The following is an 18,903-nucleotide window of genomic DNA, read 5'->3' as shown; positions in this document are numbered from 1 at the left end:
ATTTTTATAGTTTTGATGGATAGCACCGGCCTTTTCAAATAGCGTCGTTTCAGTTACGCTGTCACCGGCCAATTGTTTATCTTTTATCCAATGCCTGAGCGGTCTCTCCATCAGCGGTGGTGAAGATCGCTGCGCCATTTAGAAACTACGGTTAGTCATTTTGCTAGCTAAATACCCTGAATATAACCCTTCTGTTTAATAATTGTGGATGTATTTCTCATATTGCTGAGCTAGCTCAATCATGCATACACATTTCGCATATTTTTCAATAATTTTCCGTTTAATATCAATTGTTATCATTTGCTTTTTCTTTGCATTATTTTTCATTTTACTGGCAAACACAGTACTTTTAATTCATATAACTCTGCACTGAAAAGCGCTCACAAAAACAAGGTACCAAAGTATAACCTGTGCAGTTGAAAAATACAGATTGATGCTGTTGTCATAAAACACCTCCGGCATACTTGGCAACTGACTCACATGCTCGTATCTCAAACATGGCTCGTATGTTAGTGCTAAAACTTGCTTAAAAGTTGGCTTGTATCTCAAGTTTCTCGTACGTTGGAGCACTCGTAAGTTGAAGTATTACTGTATTTAACAATATTCCTGTGTAGAACTTCCTTAGCTTTCCATTGATGTGCATTCTGCCATCAACGGAAATGTTTATTCTTGTTAATTTAATAAATACTTAACAAACTAAAAATTAATAACAAATAACATGTTTATTTTAAGCAGTTCTACAATTGTGGTCACCACTGTAGCTCTGAATGTACAAGGAATGACTGGCATTATAAAGTCTTAAATATAGAAAAGTGTACTGAGAAGCTGTCTAAGTCTGCATTGTTTGATATACAAACTCTTAAAGGAATATTATATGCATTTTCACAAAAAATTACAAATGTTTGGAGGCTGCAGGTTACAAAAAGAGAAGAATAGTAAAGAGAAAGGATAAAGTAAAACCTCGCAGTTTTACACTGTTCTATTTTTGGTTGATATCTGTATCAACTGTAGCTGCTATCAACTATTGAGAAGTTTTTAGTTTATTCCAAGACCTTAATAGTTTTCCTCTTCTGGAGCGATAACCGAATATCCTATTTTAATTCGTTATACCTTTGTTGCTGAAGTCTTCAATTTAGGTTTAGTCTGTATTCAAAGATGGAAAGAAAATTCTTAACCTGATTGCTGAATGCTCAACCAACACTTCATTATAATTTTAAAATTTCAGTGAAATTTTCACTGAAATGGCTTTACATTACTGGTTATCAAGTATTAAGTTAAGGATTGTCTTCTTTTTCATAACAACTATTACTAGAAGAAGGGCAAACAATGTGTCATGTCTATTCTACTTTACTTTAATCAACACTAACCTATAATCGTATCAGCTTATGCACCGAGCTCATTCTTGAGATTCATTCATTGTGTTCATGTTTAGTAGAAATCGTCGAGCATCAATGTAGAAAGGTCACTGACCTGAGTTATTATAACACTAAAATAACAACAGTTACTATACTATAAGCTCTGAAATGTAGAGCTATTGCAAATAGCTCAAACTCTCTCGCATTATCGAAAGTCATCCGAGTTCTTGAAAAATGTTTGTGTCAGTTGCAGTAGCACAATTGTATGTGTAGGCAATTTGGCATTTTTAAAAGTATTTCAGTGACATCTATCTCTTCATTGGCATTTACTCTTGCATCAGGTATGAAAATTAAACTGAAATTCCGTATTTGCAGTAATAAAGTCTGAAAACTAAGGAAAAAATGAAAATCTCACTTCTTTTTTGTAGGAATGGTACAACCAGCTGTACAGGGAATCCATTTTGAACTCAGATGTTTTTGTTGTTAAGACTTGACTATTTGCTAGTATTGTAGATTAAGTAAATTGCTGTAAGCATACAATAGATAGGTGATCTAGTTATGAAAAATTGCATTAAAAAACTAAAATATTAGTGACTTGAGTCGTGAGCAACTCAAAGAGTACTTAAAGTTGTATCGCATGTTATCTCATGTGTCATCTCAACGCGGAGTGCTATGCATATTTTAATCGAAATAACAACTCATATCGCTTAATGAATCCATTGCATCTCACGTAGCCTAATTGGTTAGGTTATTGTTTGGTGAGCGGGAGGTTCTGAGATCAAATCCAGCTCGAAACAGGTCTTTTATTCCTAGATGTTAATAGCTATCGCAAGGCAGACCAAAATACGACAGACTTTGAGATTTATATACAGTGAAACCTCGGTTCTCGACCAACTCGGCTTTCGACTAAAAATTTTGAGATTTGTTCGTCTCGGATCTCGAATGTAAAATTAATTCGGTTCTCGACTAAACCGGAGCTTGAGCTTTGGAATTAAACGTTCGGAACAACTCCGGAAACTGCATCGAAACATTCATTACAGGGTTGGTCTGATATATATCGCTTGATATATATCACACCTAAAGTCATCAGGTACTTGCATAGAGGCCTATTAGGCTTACCCAACAGACAAAAAAAGACAGGCAGACCAAGGAGGTAACGTTGGCTAGACCAATTAATTAGTGTTTGAGTTGTGAAGAGTTTTTCAGATCTAAATTGTATTCCTTCATCCCAGTACTATTCCTTAACCTGATTATCTCATGTCATATTGAACTGTTATATTTTATTGCCTTATTGGAAGACCAGCCTGCTGAAAACCCTTTGAACTTCATACTCCATCAGAAACAGAAGTGTAAGCATATTACACTGACTCACTGAGATGACAGAGTAACTCAACTCATCGTTTTTTTTTGTAAAATTCTTTCAATGAATAGCTTTAAAGGATTCTGGCTCAGTATAAAATCTATAAATATGATGATATAACTCTGACTGCTAGTGTTGACTGTGTGTTTTCATCATGTGGACTGGTTTACAGCAAGTTGAGAAATCATCTCGGTGTGAAGGTTGGCAAGCTGGTGTTTGTTTACAAATACCTAAACTAGACAAGAGTAGGACATGAGAACATGCTTGGACTATCATAGTGTGTATTTACTATATGCACTATTTTGTTTGCACTTTGCATTCATGTCATGATTTCTAATCCAATGTTTGACGAACATGCTCATATTTATAAATATTATTATTATACTAGGCTTACAATAAATCAAGTTTTTAGTATTAAACAGTGCTGACTGGTTCCATACAACCTATAAAATACATCAATCACAATTTAAACACCATACAAGTTCAACCTAGCGTCATTTTTTTTCAGAAATGTCATTTGTTTCAAAGATATCATATCAATAAATATCATAAATATCAAAAATATCAATAAATATCATGATATATATCAGTGATATGGTATTTTTAAACATATCGATGTTTTTCCCAACCCTGATTCATTACTATGGCTCCAAAAACAAAGAAAGGACACCGAGGGAAAAAAAGATAATTCGGAAAAAATATTGAATTAAAAAAGGAATTGATAGCTAAATATGAATCTGGTGTGCCTTTATCTGTGTTGGCTAAGGAGTTTGGCATGGCGAAATCGACCATAAGTACCACCGTAAAAAACAAAGATCAGCTTAAAGCAGGTGATGTCATTTAATGATCTAGTATTTTTAGCAAACAAAAGCCGCAGGTATTGGAAGCAGTGGAAAAACCTGCTTATTTTCATAAATGAAAAACAAGGGACACTCTGAGTGAAGATACGATTTGTACAAAAGCAAAACTTTTGTATGAATCCTACCATCATTCTTGAAGGGTTTGATTTTAAAGCTGGCAGAGGGTGGTTTGAAAAGTTTAAGAAAAGAAGTGGGATACACTCTGTTGTTCGTCATGGGGAGGCAGAAATTTCGGACAAAACAGTTGCTGATGACTTGAAAAAGGAATTCAAGCAATATGTCGATGCCAACATATATGTCCTCAACAAGCGTTCAATATGGATAAAACTGGACTTTTTTGAAGAAAAAAAGTGCCATGAACGTACATAATTTGTGAGGATATGTCGATGCCAGGCCACAAACCAATGAAGGATAGACTAACTCTCTTGTTGTGTGGAAACGCTAGCAGTGACTTCAAAGTAAAGCCTCTTCTCATTTACCATCCCGAGAATCCAAGGGCTTTCAAAGCTAACAATGTTAGTAAAGGGAGGTTGCCTGTTATGTGGAGGTCGAATACAGAGGCTTAGCTGACCAGGCAAATTAGTACTGAGTGTGTGCATGAGGTGTTTGGTTCAGCCGTAAAAAAATATTTGGTGGAAAAGTAATTGCCACTACGCTGCTGTCTTCTTATGGATAATGCTTCTGCCCACCCTCCATGTTTCCAAAAAGATTTGACAGAAAAATTGGATTTCATCAAGATAAAGTTTCTCCCTGCAACTACTACACCTCTGATTCAACCTATGGACCAGCAAATTATCGCAAATTTTGAGAAGTTGTACACTAAATTCTTGTTTCAACGATGCTTCGATGTGACTAGTGACACAAACCTAACCCTTTGAAATTTTTGGAAAAATCATTTCAATGTTTACCACTGCATCTCCTTCATTGACAAAATGTGGAACCAAGTGTCATACAAGACTATGAACTCGGCATGGAAAAAATTGTGGCCCAAGTGTGTGGCTGGACCAGAGTTGGAAGGGCCAGACGGCGTTGCTGGTACCAGCACAGCTGCTGACGTCGGTGAGGGACTGCAAAAAGGCGTTCAACTGATTGATGAAATTGTCAGTAGAGGCCGAAATCTTGGTTTAAAAATAGACAGCGGCGATGTCGAGGAGCTCCTCGACGAACAATGTGATGTGCTCACCACCGAAGAACTCGTGCACCTTCAGGAAGAAGTAGAACAGAAACGGTCGTTGAAAATGATGTCTTCTGATGAGGATGACATCAAGAATGATGCCTTAACTGCGGATATGAAAGAAATCTGTGCAAGATGGAATGATATCCAAAGTTTTGTGCAACTTTACCATCCAGAAAGCTGCAAGCACTAGAGCTGTTTATACGATTAACGACGTTGTAATGAGCCTTAAAGAGACCTGAAGTAATGAGACTTAAAGCAAACTCTTTAACTTTAAACCTGAGTATCTTAACCAATGTAATGGCTATTTGCCCAATGAAGTCATTGTATTCTGTGTAGCTTAATGGTTAGTTTGCTATCTGTAGTTCCCACGATCAGCTCCAATGTCCTGTGTTTGTTTTAGTGCTAGATTTTAATTGTTACTACTAGACCACAGGGTTTAAAGGTTGACTTGCAACAAAATTCACATTACAGTTATTTGGTATCATAAGATTCACCATGTCTTACTCTGTTGTGTTGTAGGTGCAAAATATATGGCAATGTGACTACAAGCTCTTAAAAGCTAAAAAACAAACGGTCAATCGCAGCCACACGAGACCGCCGTAGTTTGGATTCGCTTTCCAAAACGGCTCAAATGGGACGTAGTTGTTACAGGATGGTTTCTGTTTACACTTTCATGCAACCTTATTCGTCGAAATATTTTCACAAATATACAAATATACAAATATACAAATATACTCCGATTGCGGTAATTTTACAAGTTGATGTGAACCGCATATATTTGACGTCTATTTACAACGATTTGTTTATTTTTTTAGACAGCAAAGTCTATTCTGCAAAGTCAAACTAATAACACGTACTTTATATGTGTACAAAAAGCAAAACAAAAATATGTTTTTATTATATAAAAAGCGTTGTTTACCTGTTTATCGTCTATCTGTACCCAGGGGTCAAGATTAGAATAAAAGATAACTTTTGGCGATACTCCTAACTCGTGACATTTAGATTGGTAGACCGACGCTGTAACGCCTGCACAAATTGATCGCCTTTAATACATTATTTACTGCGCAGCTACCTATTGTCTGTTTTGTCGACCCATCTGACGATCTATTACGATGAACTTAAATGCCATAGAAGTTGTATATACCGTATAATAGACATACCCTATACGTACGTATTTTTTTCACAAGTGCGGCGAGATAATTATGTTACCATTCAAATCGAATTTGAGAAGCTGTCATTACTTGACACTTTACGTTATATGGAAATTTTTACATAGTGCGAAGCTAAAACGTTGCATAAATTTTTTAGGTTATCTGGAATTTACGTTATAGGAGCGTTTACTGTACATATTTAAATATATATATACTAGCTGTGCTACCCGGCGTTGCCCGAGTAATAAAGAAGTTTTTGGACAGAAAATTGATTGTATTTAATATATAACAACATTTCCCATTCTAACTTTCAAATTACATATCATGACACAAGTGTTTTGTGTAGTTGAAATAAATTAAGAGAGAAATAAAAACAACTGTAAAAGTTTTAAAACTTGGTCAAACAACTGTAACTTTCAAGCTGTTAGCCAGGCACATTGCCAATGGAAAATTTTAGTAAGCTGCTTAATAAGCTAGGCTTCTAATGGCGGTGAGCCATGACTTTGTGTCTGCATTGTTGTCCAACTACAACTATTCGAACTATGCTATAGCCGGACAATCAAACCTACAAATACACATACGGACAAACTTTGAGAAATATACATGTATATATAGATATATATATATATATATACATACATGTGAAATGCCTGTATGTATGGTAAGATCAGAGTAGCTAAAACTGGCAGTACGTATTGAACTACTGCCTGATATACTATTAGCAATAACTCTAGTAGTTTGCTGTAACTTGTTATCTTTCAAGTGCTGGCCAAGTCTTCTACGTAGGCTTGTCACAACCACATCATCTTAAGTTGGTTCTTAAGTTGGTAAGTGACTACCAAACAAGTCTGAATTGGACACAAAAAGTTTATATGGTTTCAACTATTTCTTATCCTAATCTATTTGCTGCATTCTGAATGACAATCGAACCAACAATTTGTGACGAAATGAAGTGAACATTGTATTAGCTAAATATAAGTTGTCCAATCAAATGTGATCTCTTGTTTCACCAAGTGTGACCAGATTGTACCAGAATATGTTCGGTTGAAAGATTTTAGGCTTGCATCACTTTTTACTTATTCAGCAACTGAAGATTCTGGTGTCTGTGGCTTTGTTTCAATTGCTGCCAACCACACCTTTAAACCTGTTACTTCATTCCTTTAACGGATGTTCAACTAAACTTGCATTTAGACATGTTCCAATTTATGGCCATCACTACCTGGAATATTTTAGAGGTCTGGCGGCTGAGAAGACCGATGACCAGTTGTATTTCATCGATACTGATATTAAATCATTCCCCGTGCCGAGTGAGCCACTCACAGGTAATATACTTCATGTAAATTCTTCTCCTAGTCTGCCATATTTGTCTTCTGTAGCGCTTAGCATGAGTTCTAATGTTTCATTTTCTACTATGTGTGTTTAGTAGGTAAAACTCATGGAAAAGATAAAAAGCTTAAATGTTTTGCTAATCTTGAAGCTGATCCAAGAATACCTGCTGTCTCCAGGTGAGTCGCATTCAGCTGATGACATGTAATGACCATTGCTTAGCTTTTCTTGTTTCCCCTTTTAAGTTGGCGTTGTGGTGATGTTCATCAACAACCCATCGATTCGGAGATCATGTCATGTTGCTTGTACACCATGTTGACTCTATATCAGTACTACCCTGTGATACATTGTACACCATGTTAACTTTATATCAGTACTACCCTGTGAAACATTGTATATCATGTTAACTCTATATCAGTACTACCCTGTGAAACATTGTATACCATGCTAACTCTATATCAGTACTACCCTGTGACACATTGTATATCATGTGAACTCTATATCAGTACTACCCTGTGACACATTGTATATCATGTTAACTCTATATCAGTACTACTCTGTGAAACATTGTATACCATGCTAACTCTATATCAGTACTACCCTGTGACACATTGTATATCATGTGAACTCTATATCAGTACTACCCTCTGATACATTATACACCATGTTAACTCTATATCAGTACTACCCTGTGATACATTGTATATCATGGTAACTCTCTATCAGTACCACCCTGTGACACATTGTATATCATGTTGACTCTATATCAGTATGTTGATTCTATATCAGTATTACCCTGTGCAACATTGTATACCATGTTAACTATATCAGTACTACCCTGTGACAAATTGTATATCATGTTGACATTCCATCATATAGTATTAGACTACTTTTACATATGATATAGCCCAGAGGATATTTGGTGGCAGACTCTAATTTTATTGTTTTAACAGACAGGTTAGTGGCCACAGCAAACAGAAGTTTAGGAGAGACGTACGGCCTGTCACACGCAAGTTGACCCAAGCTCTGCAGGAAAGAAAACGATCATTGAGTAATCGGGCGACAATTCGGACACAAGCTAAAAAGGTTAGCTCTCAAGTGTTTTTTTTTCGTGCCCCTGATTTCATCTCGTCAAGAAAACTGTGCCTAGAGCTAATGTTACACTCATTCATTGCTTGTCTCTCTTGTCTCGCCATTGTCTCCCTCGTCTCACCATTGTCTCCCTCGTCTCGCCATTGTCTCCCTCGTCCCGCCGTTGTTTCCATTGTCTCCCTTGTCTCGTCATTGTTTCCATTGTCTCGCCATTGTCCCCCTTGTTTCGCCATTGTCTCCCTTGTCTCGCCATTGTCTCCCTTGTCTCGCCATTGTTTCCATTACCTCGCCATTGTTTCGCCATTGTTTCTCCTGTCTCATCATTGTCTCTCCTGTCTTGCCATTGTTTTCCCTTGTCTCGCCATTGTCTCCCTTGTCTCGCCATTGTTTTCCCTTGTCACGCCATTTTCTCCCTTGTCGCGCCAGTGAGATTTTCTTACTTCCGCTAGATTAAAATAGTTCCTGTGAAACTTTTATTTGAACCCCACCTCTATTTGAGTGTTTCTTTTAAGAGAAGGGTTGAAAAATAGGCCGCCATCCTTTAATTGAACGCCACCTCTATTTGAGCGCCACTCTTGCATTTGTTGATCTTTATGAACGCACTAGCTGCATTACCCGCCTACAAGAGCAGATTCACGGGCAGCATAAAGTTTATTTAGAGTTGCCTTTCATACGAAAAAACAACTCCAAATATGCAGTCTACTGAAGTTGTTGTCTTGATCAGAGTATGTATGCACTTATACATGTCAATGTTGGGGAGAAAAATGAAAATCTGCAATGTGTCTTACAGCTAGATGCGTGTAAAATCTAGTAAATATTCTAGACTCATGTGTCTAGATTCATGCATCCGTTCACCCTCGTCTATATTTGCAGTTGACGATCGCGCACTTCTGCTGCTGAGCCCCCGCCTTGGCTGACCAGTCTTTACCCGCCGAGCGGTTGACAATCGCGCTCTTGCAGTCGCCTCATAATCAATCGGTTTGCACTCGCAGTCAATCGCCTTGCAATCAATCGGCCCGCACCTGCCTCGCACTCAATCGGCCTGCTCGCCTCAGTCAATCGCCTTGCATTCTCCTCGCAATTAATCGCCTCGCACTCGCCTTGCAATCACCTCCCACTCGCCTTGCAATCAATCACCTTGCACTCGCAACCAATCGTCTCGCAACCAATTGCCTCGCACTCGCAATCAATCGCCTAGCGCTCAATCGCTTTGCAATCAATCCGCCTCGCACTCACCAACTCATTCATCTAGAAAGCAGCGGCTGGAGACTCTCGCTGTACTCGGGACGAAAAAGGTCTCCCGCGCATCCCCGAGTGACGCCACGGCTTCAAGCCTAGCTGTGCTACCCGGCGTTGCCCGGGTAGTAAAAAAAGTCTTTGCACACAAAATTGATTTGTATTTAACATATTACAACATTTGCCATTCTAACGTTCAAACTACATATGAAAGAAGTGTTTTGTGTAGTTGAAATAAATTAAGAGAGAAAATAAAACAACTGTAAAGGTTTTCAAACTTTTTCAAACAACTACAACTTTCAAACTTCTTATCATGAGGAAAAGGTTTTGTGCAGGACAACTGATTTAAAAATAAATAAAACAACTGCAAAGATTTTCAAACCAATGTAAATTTAAAACTTCATAACTTTCAGCGACCTACAGTGGTGTGCATAAACTTGGAATCACATTGTTTGGTTCACTCTATATCGAATGGATCTTCCATTTGCTTTCTATTTTCCTGCCAATTATGATGCCATGCCAGATGTTATATATATCAATCTGATCAGCAGAAGATGTGGTCGTTCTCAGAAGGCAGTCTACACAGCAATCAAGAATTGGACCTCCAATGGCAGTCTTAAACCCACCTACTCTGCTGGACGACCCAAGAAGACGACTATCCACGAAGATCGGTACCTGGTACGAAGATCCCTCGCTGACAGACATCTGCACAGTACTCAACTTTGTAAGGAGATCAAGGACAACAGAGATATTGAGATTCACCCCAGTACAGTGCGAAGAAGACTGCTTGCAAATGGTTTAAAAGGCTGCAAGGCAAGGCGCAAGCCCTTAGTTTCTGAGAAACAGCGAAAGCGTCGTCTAGAGTGGGCTAAAGATAAACGGTTCTGGACAACAGCCCAATGGCAAAGGGTCTTGTTCAGTGATGAGTCAACATTTACCATCCAAAACCACTCTGGAAATTGTTATGTGAGGAGACGACCTGGAGAGGAGTACAGCCCGGCTTGTACGCTACCAACCATCAAGCACCATACTGGAGTCATGGTATGGGGTTGCATGACAGCTTTTGGTGTGGGAAGACTCTCCATTTGTGAAAGCATGATGAATGGAGACAAATACATCAAGACCATGGAAGATGTCATGCTTCCAAGTGCTCGGAGCCTGTTCACCAGCAACGACCAACCCTGGTACTACCAGGATGACAATGCACCCTGCCACTGTGCCAAGAGAGTCAAGGAGTGGATGACCAGAAGTAATGTGAGGGTAATAGACTGGCCAGCACAAAGCCCTGACCTGAATCCCATTGAAACTCTTTGGTAGCGTATTGGTGTGATAGTCAGCAAAGATAAACCAAAGACAAAACGGGAGCTCATAGAGAAGATTATTCATGCTTGGCATCACATCATCACTCCTGAAGAGCTCAGAAAGTTGGTAAACAGCATGCCTCGACGGTGTCAGATGGTGATCAAGAACAAGGGCTGGCCAATAAAATACTAGTGCTCAGCTCAAGACACCTTACCAGTCCTTCTGAAGATCAACAATAACCCAACGGCCCTTTTCAGGGCCACCAATTTGTATAAAAGAGTTTGTTTGTATCCTGTTTTATCAATTTTCACTAACAACATTCATAGCCTGCAATTAGTCTGCCTTTCGGTAGATCCACCCCCAGCGATAAAAATCTGAGAATATTTTCGAATATTTGGCATCATCTTGTTCTTCAGAATTTTCCCTTTCAAATGATATATATATATTGAGGGGGTTGAGGCACTTAACTCCAAAGAATTTCTTAGACAACAGCATATAAACATACATATTTGAAGATTTAACTGGTGATTCCAAGTTTATGCACACCACTGTATATCTTTTGATAACGTATAGTGGAACCTCAGTTCTTAAACATCATCAGTTCCAGAAGTTCGAGATCCGAAACAATTTTTCCCATTAAAATAAAATAATGTAAATTTTAATCTGCTTCAAGGCGCGAAAACAACTTCGGTAAAGTATTTTTTCTACATTTTACACCATAAGCTGTACTTGTACCCGGGTAATAAAAAAGTCTTTGCACAGAAAATCTATTTGTATTTAACATATATAACAACATTTGCCATTCTAACATTCAAACTACATAGGTAACATGAGAAAACATGATAGGTAACCTATCATGAGAAAAGTGTTTTGTGTGGTTGAAATAATTTAAGAGAAAATAAAAACAACTGTAAAGTTTATCAAACTTTGTCAAACAACTCTAACTTTCAAACTTCATATCATGAGGAAAAGGTTTTCTGCCAGTCTAATAAATTACAAAGAATCAAACAATTGTAAAAGGGATTAGATGTAAATTTCAAATAATTAGCAAGTAATAGCTAAATTATGTCGGCTTTGCAACAATTACAATAAAAGATGCTATGGTAATGATACAATTAATACAAACTGAGAAAACAAAATAAAATTTGTGAATATGTTAAATCAATAATAACAATTCTTGCGTAGAAGTGTGTGGGCATAAGAAGGTTACTGTCCCACCAGAAATTATCCATCAATTCTTTGAATACGACGATATTAAAAAATATGACAGAATATCATAGTATTTGTAGTTGAAATTTTATTAGAACAATGCCTGGTAAAAATGGCTGAATAAAAGAATAATATTAATAATAAAGATTGGAAACTAATCAAGTAATAATAACCGTGATAGGAAAATTAATAATGTTTTAACTTCAAACACGATACTCAATTTATGTTTAAAAGAATGCAAGTTGAAATAATAACAACGATGAAACAAACTTTAAAAAACTTATATTATAAATTCAAAAGTCATAAAAAGTTTTTAAATGCAATAAGAGAATTTAAAATTATATGTCTTCTATATATGTATATTTCTCAAAGTATGTAAATGTATGTAAATATAAGAGAGTGGAGAAAAACTGATACTTGCAATCTTACACGATAAATCTTACAGTAATCTTACAAATGTTTGTTGTAAAATGTGAAATTAATTACGAAAACTTAATTGGTTAGGTTTAAAAGGAAAAATGTGTAAGCTAATACATCTAGCTGTTCAACCCAGCGTTGCCCGGGTAATAAAAAACTGAACAGAAAATTGATTTGTATTTAGCATATAACAACATTTGCCATTCTACCTAAAACAACTGTAAAGGTTTTCAAACTTACTTTGTCAAACAACTTTTAAACTTCATATCATGAGAAAAATGTTTCGCGCAGGTCAAATCAATTTTAAAAATAAAATGGCTATAAAGGGTTTAGATGTAACAGTGAAATAATTAGCTAAATAATTTAGCTAATAATAGCTAAATTGAGTCTGTTTTGCTACGATTACAATATGATATGATTTGGTAATGATACAATTAATACGAACTGAGAAAACAAAAAAAAATTCGTGAATATGTTGAATTAATAATAACGATTCTTGCATAGAAGTGTGTGTATAAAAAAGTTACTGTTCCACCAATAGCTATCCATCAAAACTCTGAATACGACGATACTGGTACGACGATATGTTATGTAAAAATAAAATATTGTAGTGTCTTTGTCTGATCGAAGGTTAGAGAATCTAAACGCTATTCCTTTTCGAGGTACTACAATTGTCCACGTGAAAAGTAGTGACCTTAACAGCGATTTAGCAATTGAACCTTAAGAAAAGTCAGAAATAGAGGTTCACAAAAACGACATCGCGTTTCATAGAGTTAATAAAATTTAATCGCCAAATTCTAATGTCGAAAGAGTCTATTGTCGATATCGTTTTGCCGAAAACAAATTAGCCCTAATATGTCGAGGACAAAAAAGCATCGCGTGTCATGAAGCTAAAAGAAAGCCATAGAGTTGTAATTATTACGTCATTTTTGTGGGAAATCGGCAAATGATTACCGTATTAGGTTACGTATAATAGAGGCGTGTGCTAACCGGAGATTCCCGTTAACGCGTCCTAGATACCTAGTAGCGGCTAATAGTCTGAAAAGTACGGTACTCTATAAGGCGGACAAATAGACAAACAGACAGACAGACAACGACTGCCGTTTATATAGTAGATAAGTGATCAGTAAAAAATTGTTCGCAAAATGGAACTAATAATGACTCGGCAACATCAAAAACATTTAATTGTTTTATGTTTGCAGTTCGTATCAAAAGTCCATTTTCTAACTCGAAAGCCTTACGATTTTTCATTAAAGCTTTAAAAGCAACACCACAGAAATTATTAGTAGCTTTATCAGGGTATCAGGGTAATCGTAGCTCCTTGTTAGTAGCTGTATCAGGGTAATCGTAGCTCCTTGTTTAACGTGGCCTTGCTACTTTATCAGGGTAATCGTAGCTCCTTGTTTAACGTGGCCTTGCTACTCTATCAGGGTAATCGTAGCTCCTTGTTTAACGTGGCCTTGCTACTCTATCAGGGTAATCGTAGCTCCTTGTTTAACGTGGCCTTGCTACTTTATCAGGGTAATCGTAGCTCCTTGTTTAATGTGGCCTTGCTACTCTATCAGGGTAATCGTAGCTCCTTGTTTAACGTGGCCTTGCTACTTTATCAGGGTAATCGTAGCTCCTTGTTTAACGTGGCCTTGCTACTTTATCAGGGTAATCGTAGCTCCTTGTTTAACGTGGCCTTGCTACTTTATCAGATTAATCGTAGCTCCTTGTTTAACGTGGCCTTGCTACTCTATCAGAGTAATCGTAGCTCCTTGTTTAACGTGGCCTTGCTACTTTATCAGGGTAATCGTAGCTCCTTGTTTAACGTGGTCTTGCTACTTTAACGTATGTGAAAAACAGTTTAACATTTATGATGGAATATTGAGGCTAAATATGGTGCTAAGCGCGTACGCGGCTAAAATTTTATCATTGTTTCCGCGAAGATTATTTTGAACAGCCGCAAGTAATTGTTTTGCTCTGCTAAAAAATTGTTTGAACGCTAATATCGACTAATTCAGCACTGCAGAAAGAGAGTTGAGGTCAGAAGACACTGGAAGGTATTGAACAGCCAGAAGCTGAAATGGTTCCAAATTAAAGCAATAATCAGAAGGCAACTGGCCGAGCAAACGATGCAAATATTTTGTTTCAAAAATATTTATTTTTGTTTTTGCATTGTTCATAATAATGGTTTGTTTATGTCACTTGTTCTTAAATTTATACTTGTAGCATTTTGCTAGATTATTATTATATATAACTTTATAAATTACCCTACAGGATGAAAATATTCGATGAATATAGAAATTCGCGATTTCGCGAACAGTCAATTCCGCGAATTATTAAATTCCGCAAATAATTAATTTTATTTTTAAACACAAAAGGGAATAACTAATGCCTCAAATTAAAAACTAGCTGCTAGACAGAAATACTAAATGTAGCCAAGTTCCAAAACTTTTTTAAAATCATCGCCGGGGCTTCGAGTTAACCCCATTGCCAATGCATCACACTTCTTTACAAAATTATTCAAGGTTGTCACAAAGTATGCAGAATGGCGTCATCGCAAAAATAGCCGCTAGGCAGGCTTAATTCATTCGCATTATCGTTAAGCATATCCACATATTGCGTAAGCAGCTGTATTTCTAAGGTTGCCCTATTATTACAATCCTCATCATCGCTTTCACTATGATCTGAGGCAGCTAAGATTACTCAGATTCTAAGTAGAAATAATCATCTAGCATCAACTAGCCGTAATTTTTGCGAAGGTTTTATTTTGTTCTAGTCTGAAGCATTAAAACAGGAAATAGCCACATACATGCGCGCACCCACAGTTAGAGCCTATATTTATGATCTTGGGTTATGAAAAATTCCATAGCAACCACCGATATGGGTATAGTTAATTGGCAATTATGGCTTTATGATTGGTCAGACACAAAAATAAACAAGACCACGTGAAAGAGCAGGGTTGAATGCACTATAAACCACTTTTTACTAAAATAGTGACGTGAGTCATATAATAGCGTAAAGCACGCTTAGCGTGCTATTGTGAACAATGCAATTACCGCACGATTGTACATTCTGACGGCCTGGGTCACAAATGGTTTTGAAAAAACTCATTACTTACCACAAGTTGTTGGTTCATCAAAGGCCTCCAAATCGATGAATATTCGTGAAAACCTCTGAACGCAGCCAGAAATTTATAGCTTAGCATGATCGACTTGTAGTTGTAAGCTAAATAGAAACTAAACCTAAATAAATACCTATAACCTAAACACTAAACCTAAATACGCAGTGTGCGAATGCGAAGGGTTAACTCTATTGCTAGCCGCAATAGAGTTAGTTCTTAATAGTGAGTGATTGTGTTCACCCACGAATAACTTAGTCCGCGAATATGCATAAAAAGGCAATTTGCACGAAACTTAACTCCACGAATAAATTCATCCTGTAGGGTAGAAGATTTTTAGCATATTATTCGATAGCATCATTACGGGGTTATCCAAATTCGGCTTACAATGGATCAATGCTCATAGCTCCTCTTTTATTGCACATAAAAAGCCAGTTTTGGCTGCAAGCTGTAGGAAATATTTCAATGAGTGCAATGAGCTTTAATGCAATGTTCTTAAATATAGTTATAAAATAAAAATGTCTTAAATACAATAAAAAAATTGAAAGCTCCAGAAAATTGCTATGCAGGCTACAAGATCATCGTAAGTTAAGTGCAAACAATAAATATCAACTGGTAGAGATATCACTCAGCTTCTTAATGCATATTTATTTAGAGATCTACGACAAGTTGGAGGTAAGTTATAGTAGATTCATTGCATCAAAAAAAGTAATGTCGTCCGCTCGAAGGAGAGTGCAAAACATAGGTGACATTCGCTAAAAAAGTTGGATTTATTTTTTCAAAATTTGTTTGAAAAATACATGCCACCCTCTACTTGAACGTCACCTCTAATAAAGCGCCACTCAAGGGCTAGAGTTGAAAAATCGAATGCCATGATGTTGAAATTAAGGTTTTATTGTATTTCTTATTTACAGATGCACCAGGAGAATTATGATCTATGGCAAGATAACTCTAGCAAATACGCTGATGAACATTTTGCCACTGTTACCAAGAAAAGTCGAGTCAAGGTGTTTATTAAAGAATAATAGATTGCCGTATGCTGCTAGGTTTTGTTCCTCTCATCTAGTTTCCAGCTCTTGTCTTTTCTTTAGACTTGACTGCCTTTATATAACTTCAATCTGAACTTTACATATATGATTAGGCAATGGTCCTACCTACTTTGATATTGTATACGTAGGCACCCGCTACCTTGCAAGCTAAACCGTCTACCATCGCAGCTGTGGAGACACCTCACCCTGGCTCTTCCTATAACCCTGCCTTTGATGATCACCAGGTAAGGCAGTGTTAGCTTCCCTGATTCTGTCCTGTACAACAGTCTACCATTACCACCTACCTCACTCCGTCCAGCTCTCATGTTGATGTAGTAAAAATATGGCTGCAATAAAATCTATATACTCTGTCAAAGTGGTTACAGGACAAACAACCATGAGTATTTTCTCCCAAACAATATATATAATCACTCGATGCAGGCCAATGACAAATGATGATCAGTACAAGTATAAAGCCAACTATCTGCTTAGTTGGTTAAAAACTTTATGGAGAGACACGTTGCAATTGCATCATTTTTTTTTAAACTCTGTAAAACTTGGTTCATGAAAGCATAATATTCACCACGATAACAAGGCCTAGTAACTATATAATCTTGTACAGTATGTGTTGGTATCAGACTTAATAAACATTGTATAGAGAAAATAATGTCACCGAGAGAGCATGTATGAAACCAATATGGTGCCTTCTTACTTCCTGTTGCATTAATCTACTCGTTATAAACTATGCATACACAATAAATACACAGTTAAATTTGCTGTTCAAATGGAGCTGTTATTAATTAGTTTAAAAACTTCTCTTTAAAATATATTATGGTTCAGTTTGATAGAAGTAGATATTTTATTTTTGCTGCAATGAACTTCAGTCTTACACAGTAAAGCGTGGACAAAGTAATGTCACAGGAAGGACAAAGGGAGCCATGTTGGGCCTGTTCTCACTCCTTAAGTGGCATTTCTACATAAATAAAATGTTAGGTTTTTGCTTACTTAGGATTGTGCACAAAGAACTTTTTCTTTCAATACACATAATTTATGTTACTATTTTTTGTTTTAGTTTTTTGTCTCATGTTTTAATTTGCTTTAACTGTATTGATTGTATTTAACTGTATTGATTGTATTTAACTGTATTGATTGTATTTAACTGTATTGATTGGTGTAAATGAAGTTAATATCTCTCTACTCTCTTTACCCTGATCAAACAGAATTTTTCAGACAAAGAAATGAAGTATATTATGTGCAGCTGTCTATCATTATAAAGTGTGTTATATTGCTGCCCCAATAATTTTATCGTTTAAAGTTTATCGATAATCTCTTTTTAGTTTTGCTTTTATCAAACTTGTGTGAATATTACAAGAAATAGCACAAGTAGACTTCTCTGACATCGGAACATTTCTTTTAATTTCAGGTTTTAAATGATTGCCTGAAATGCAAATGCTGTGCGTGTGTTTCATAAGTAATTATTAATTAGACAGGACTTGCTAACAACCTCTAGGATTTCACTAAATAACTGGTCTATATCTGGTGTTAATTGCTACATAATCATGTTGCACTCAGTTATTCAGGCTCTACCCAGTAATGATTAAGATGACTAATAGAGTCTAAATGTAACCAATCATGTGTAGTAGAGTCCAAATGTAACCAATCATCATTAGTAGAGTCCAAATGTAACCAATCATGTGTAGTAGAATCCAAATGTAACCACTCATCAATAGTAGAGTCCAAATGTAACTAATCATGTGTAGTAGAGTTGAAATGTAACCAATCATCTATAGTAGAATCCAAATGTAACCAATCATGTGTAGTGAAGTCCAAATGTAATCACTCATGTATAGTAGAGTAGAAATGTAACTAATCATGTGTAGTAGAGCTCAAATGTAACCAATCATCTATAGTACAGTTGAAATGTAGCCAATCATGTGTAGTAGAGTTGAAATGTAACCAATAATGTGTAGTAGAGTTGAAATGTAACCAATCATCTATAGTAGAGTCCAAATGTAACCAATCATCTATAGTACATTTGAAGTCTAGCCAATCACGTGTAGTAGAGTTAACATGTAACCAATCAGGTGTAGTAGAGTTGAAATGTAACCAATAATCTATAGTAGAGTTTAAATGTAACCAATCATGTATGGTAGAGCGAAACTATAGCCTACATGTATGTTCACAGTTGCTATTAACTGTCCATTTTATTAGCTATCATGGTATTTTCCAAGTATTACTGGTCCTGTGGGCAGTTTGCCACTGTTTATCGCCTGAGTGTTACTGT

The 18,903-nt window shown here is 36.5% G+C and overlaps 2 protein-coding genes across 3 annotated transcripts in view; one reads left to right on the top strand and one right to left on the bottom strand.

The window, feature by feature from the left end:
- The window catches only part of LOC137399517 (ribosome biogenesis protein NOP53-like), a 33,908-nt gene that overhangs the window by 2,622 nt on the left and 12,383 nt on the right, over positions 1-18,903 (top strand). Inside the window, exons 2-6 of one of the 2 annotated variants that reach the window (XM_068085665.1) lie at positions 7,137-7,225; positions 7,327-7,408; positions 8,183-8,315; positions 16,506-16,598; positions 16,769-16,864. In XM_068085665.1, the coding sequence (XP_067941766.1) occupies positions 7,137-7,225; positions 7,327-7,408; positions 8,183-8,315; positions 16,506-16,598; positions 16,769-16,864 (493 nt within the window). The remainder of the gene's footprint in view (positions 1-7,136; positions 7,226-7,326; positions 7,409-8,182; positions 8,316-16,505; positions 16,599-16,768; positions 16,865-18,903) is intronic. The other variant, XM_068085666.1, reaches the window with a different exon arrangement.
- LOC137399518 (RNA-binding protein 34-like) overlaps positions 1-18,903 on the bottom strand; it is a 45,802-nt gene that overhangs the window by 24,753 nt on the left and 2,146 nt on the right. The window lies entirely within an intron of this gene.

Source organism: Watersipora subatra, chromosome 7, assembly GCF_963576615.1.
Source record: "Watersipora subatra chromosome 7, tzWatSuba1.1, whole genome shotgun sequence".
In the NCBI taxonomy this organism is placed as follows: Eukaryota; Metazoa; Bryozoa; class Gymnolaemata; order Cheilostomatida; family Watersiporidae; genus Watersipora; species Watersipora subatra.
The sequence above is the reverse complement of the archived record's forward strand: the minus strand, read 5'-3'. Positions and strand labels throughout refer to the sequence as shown.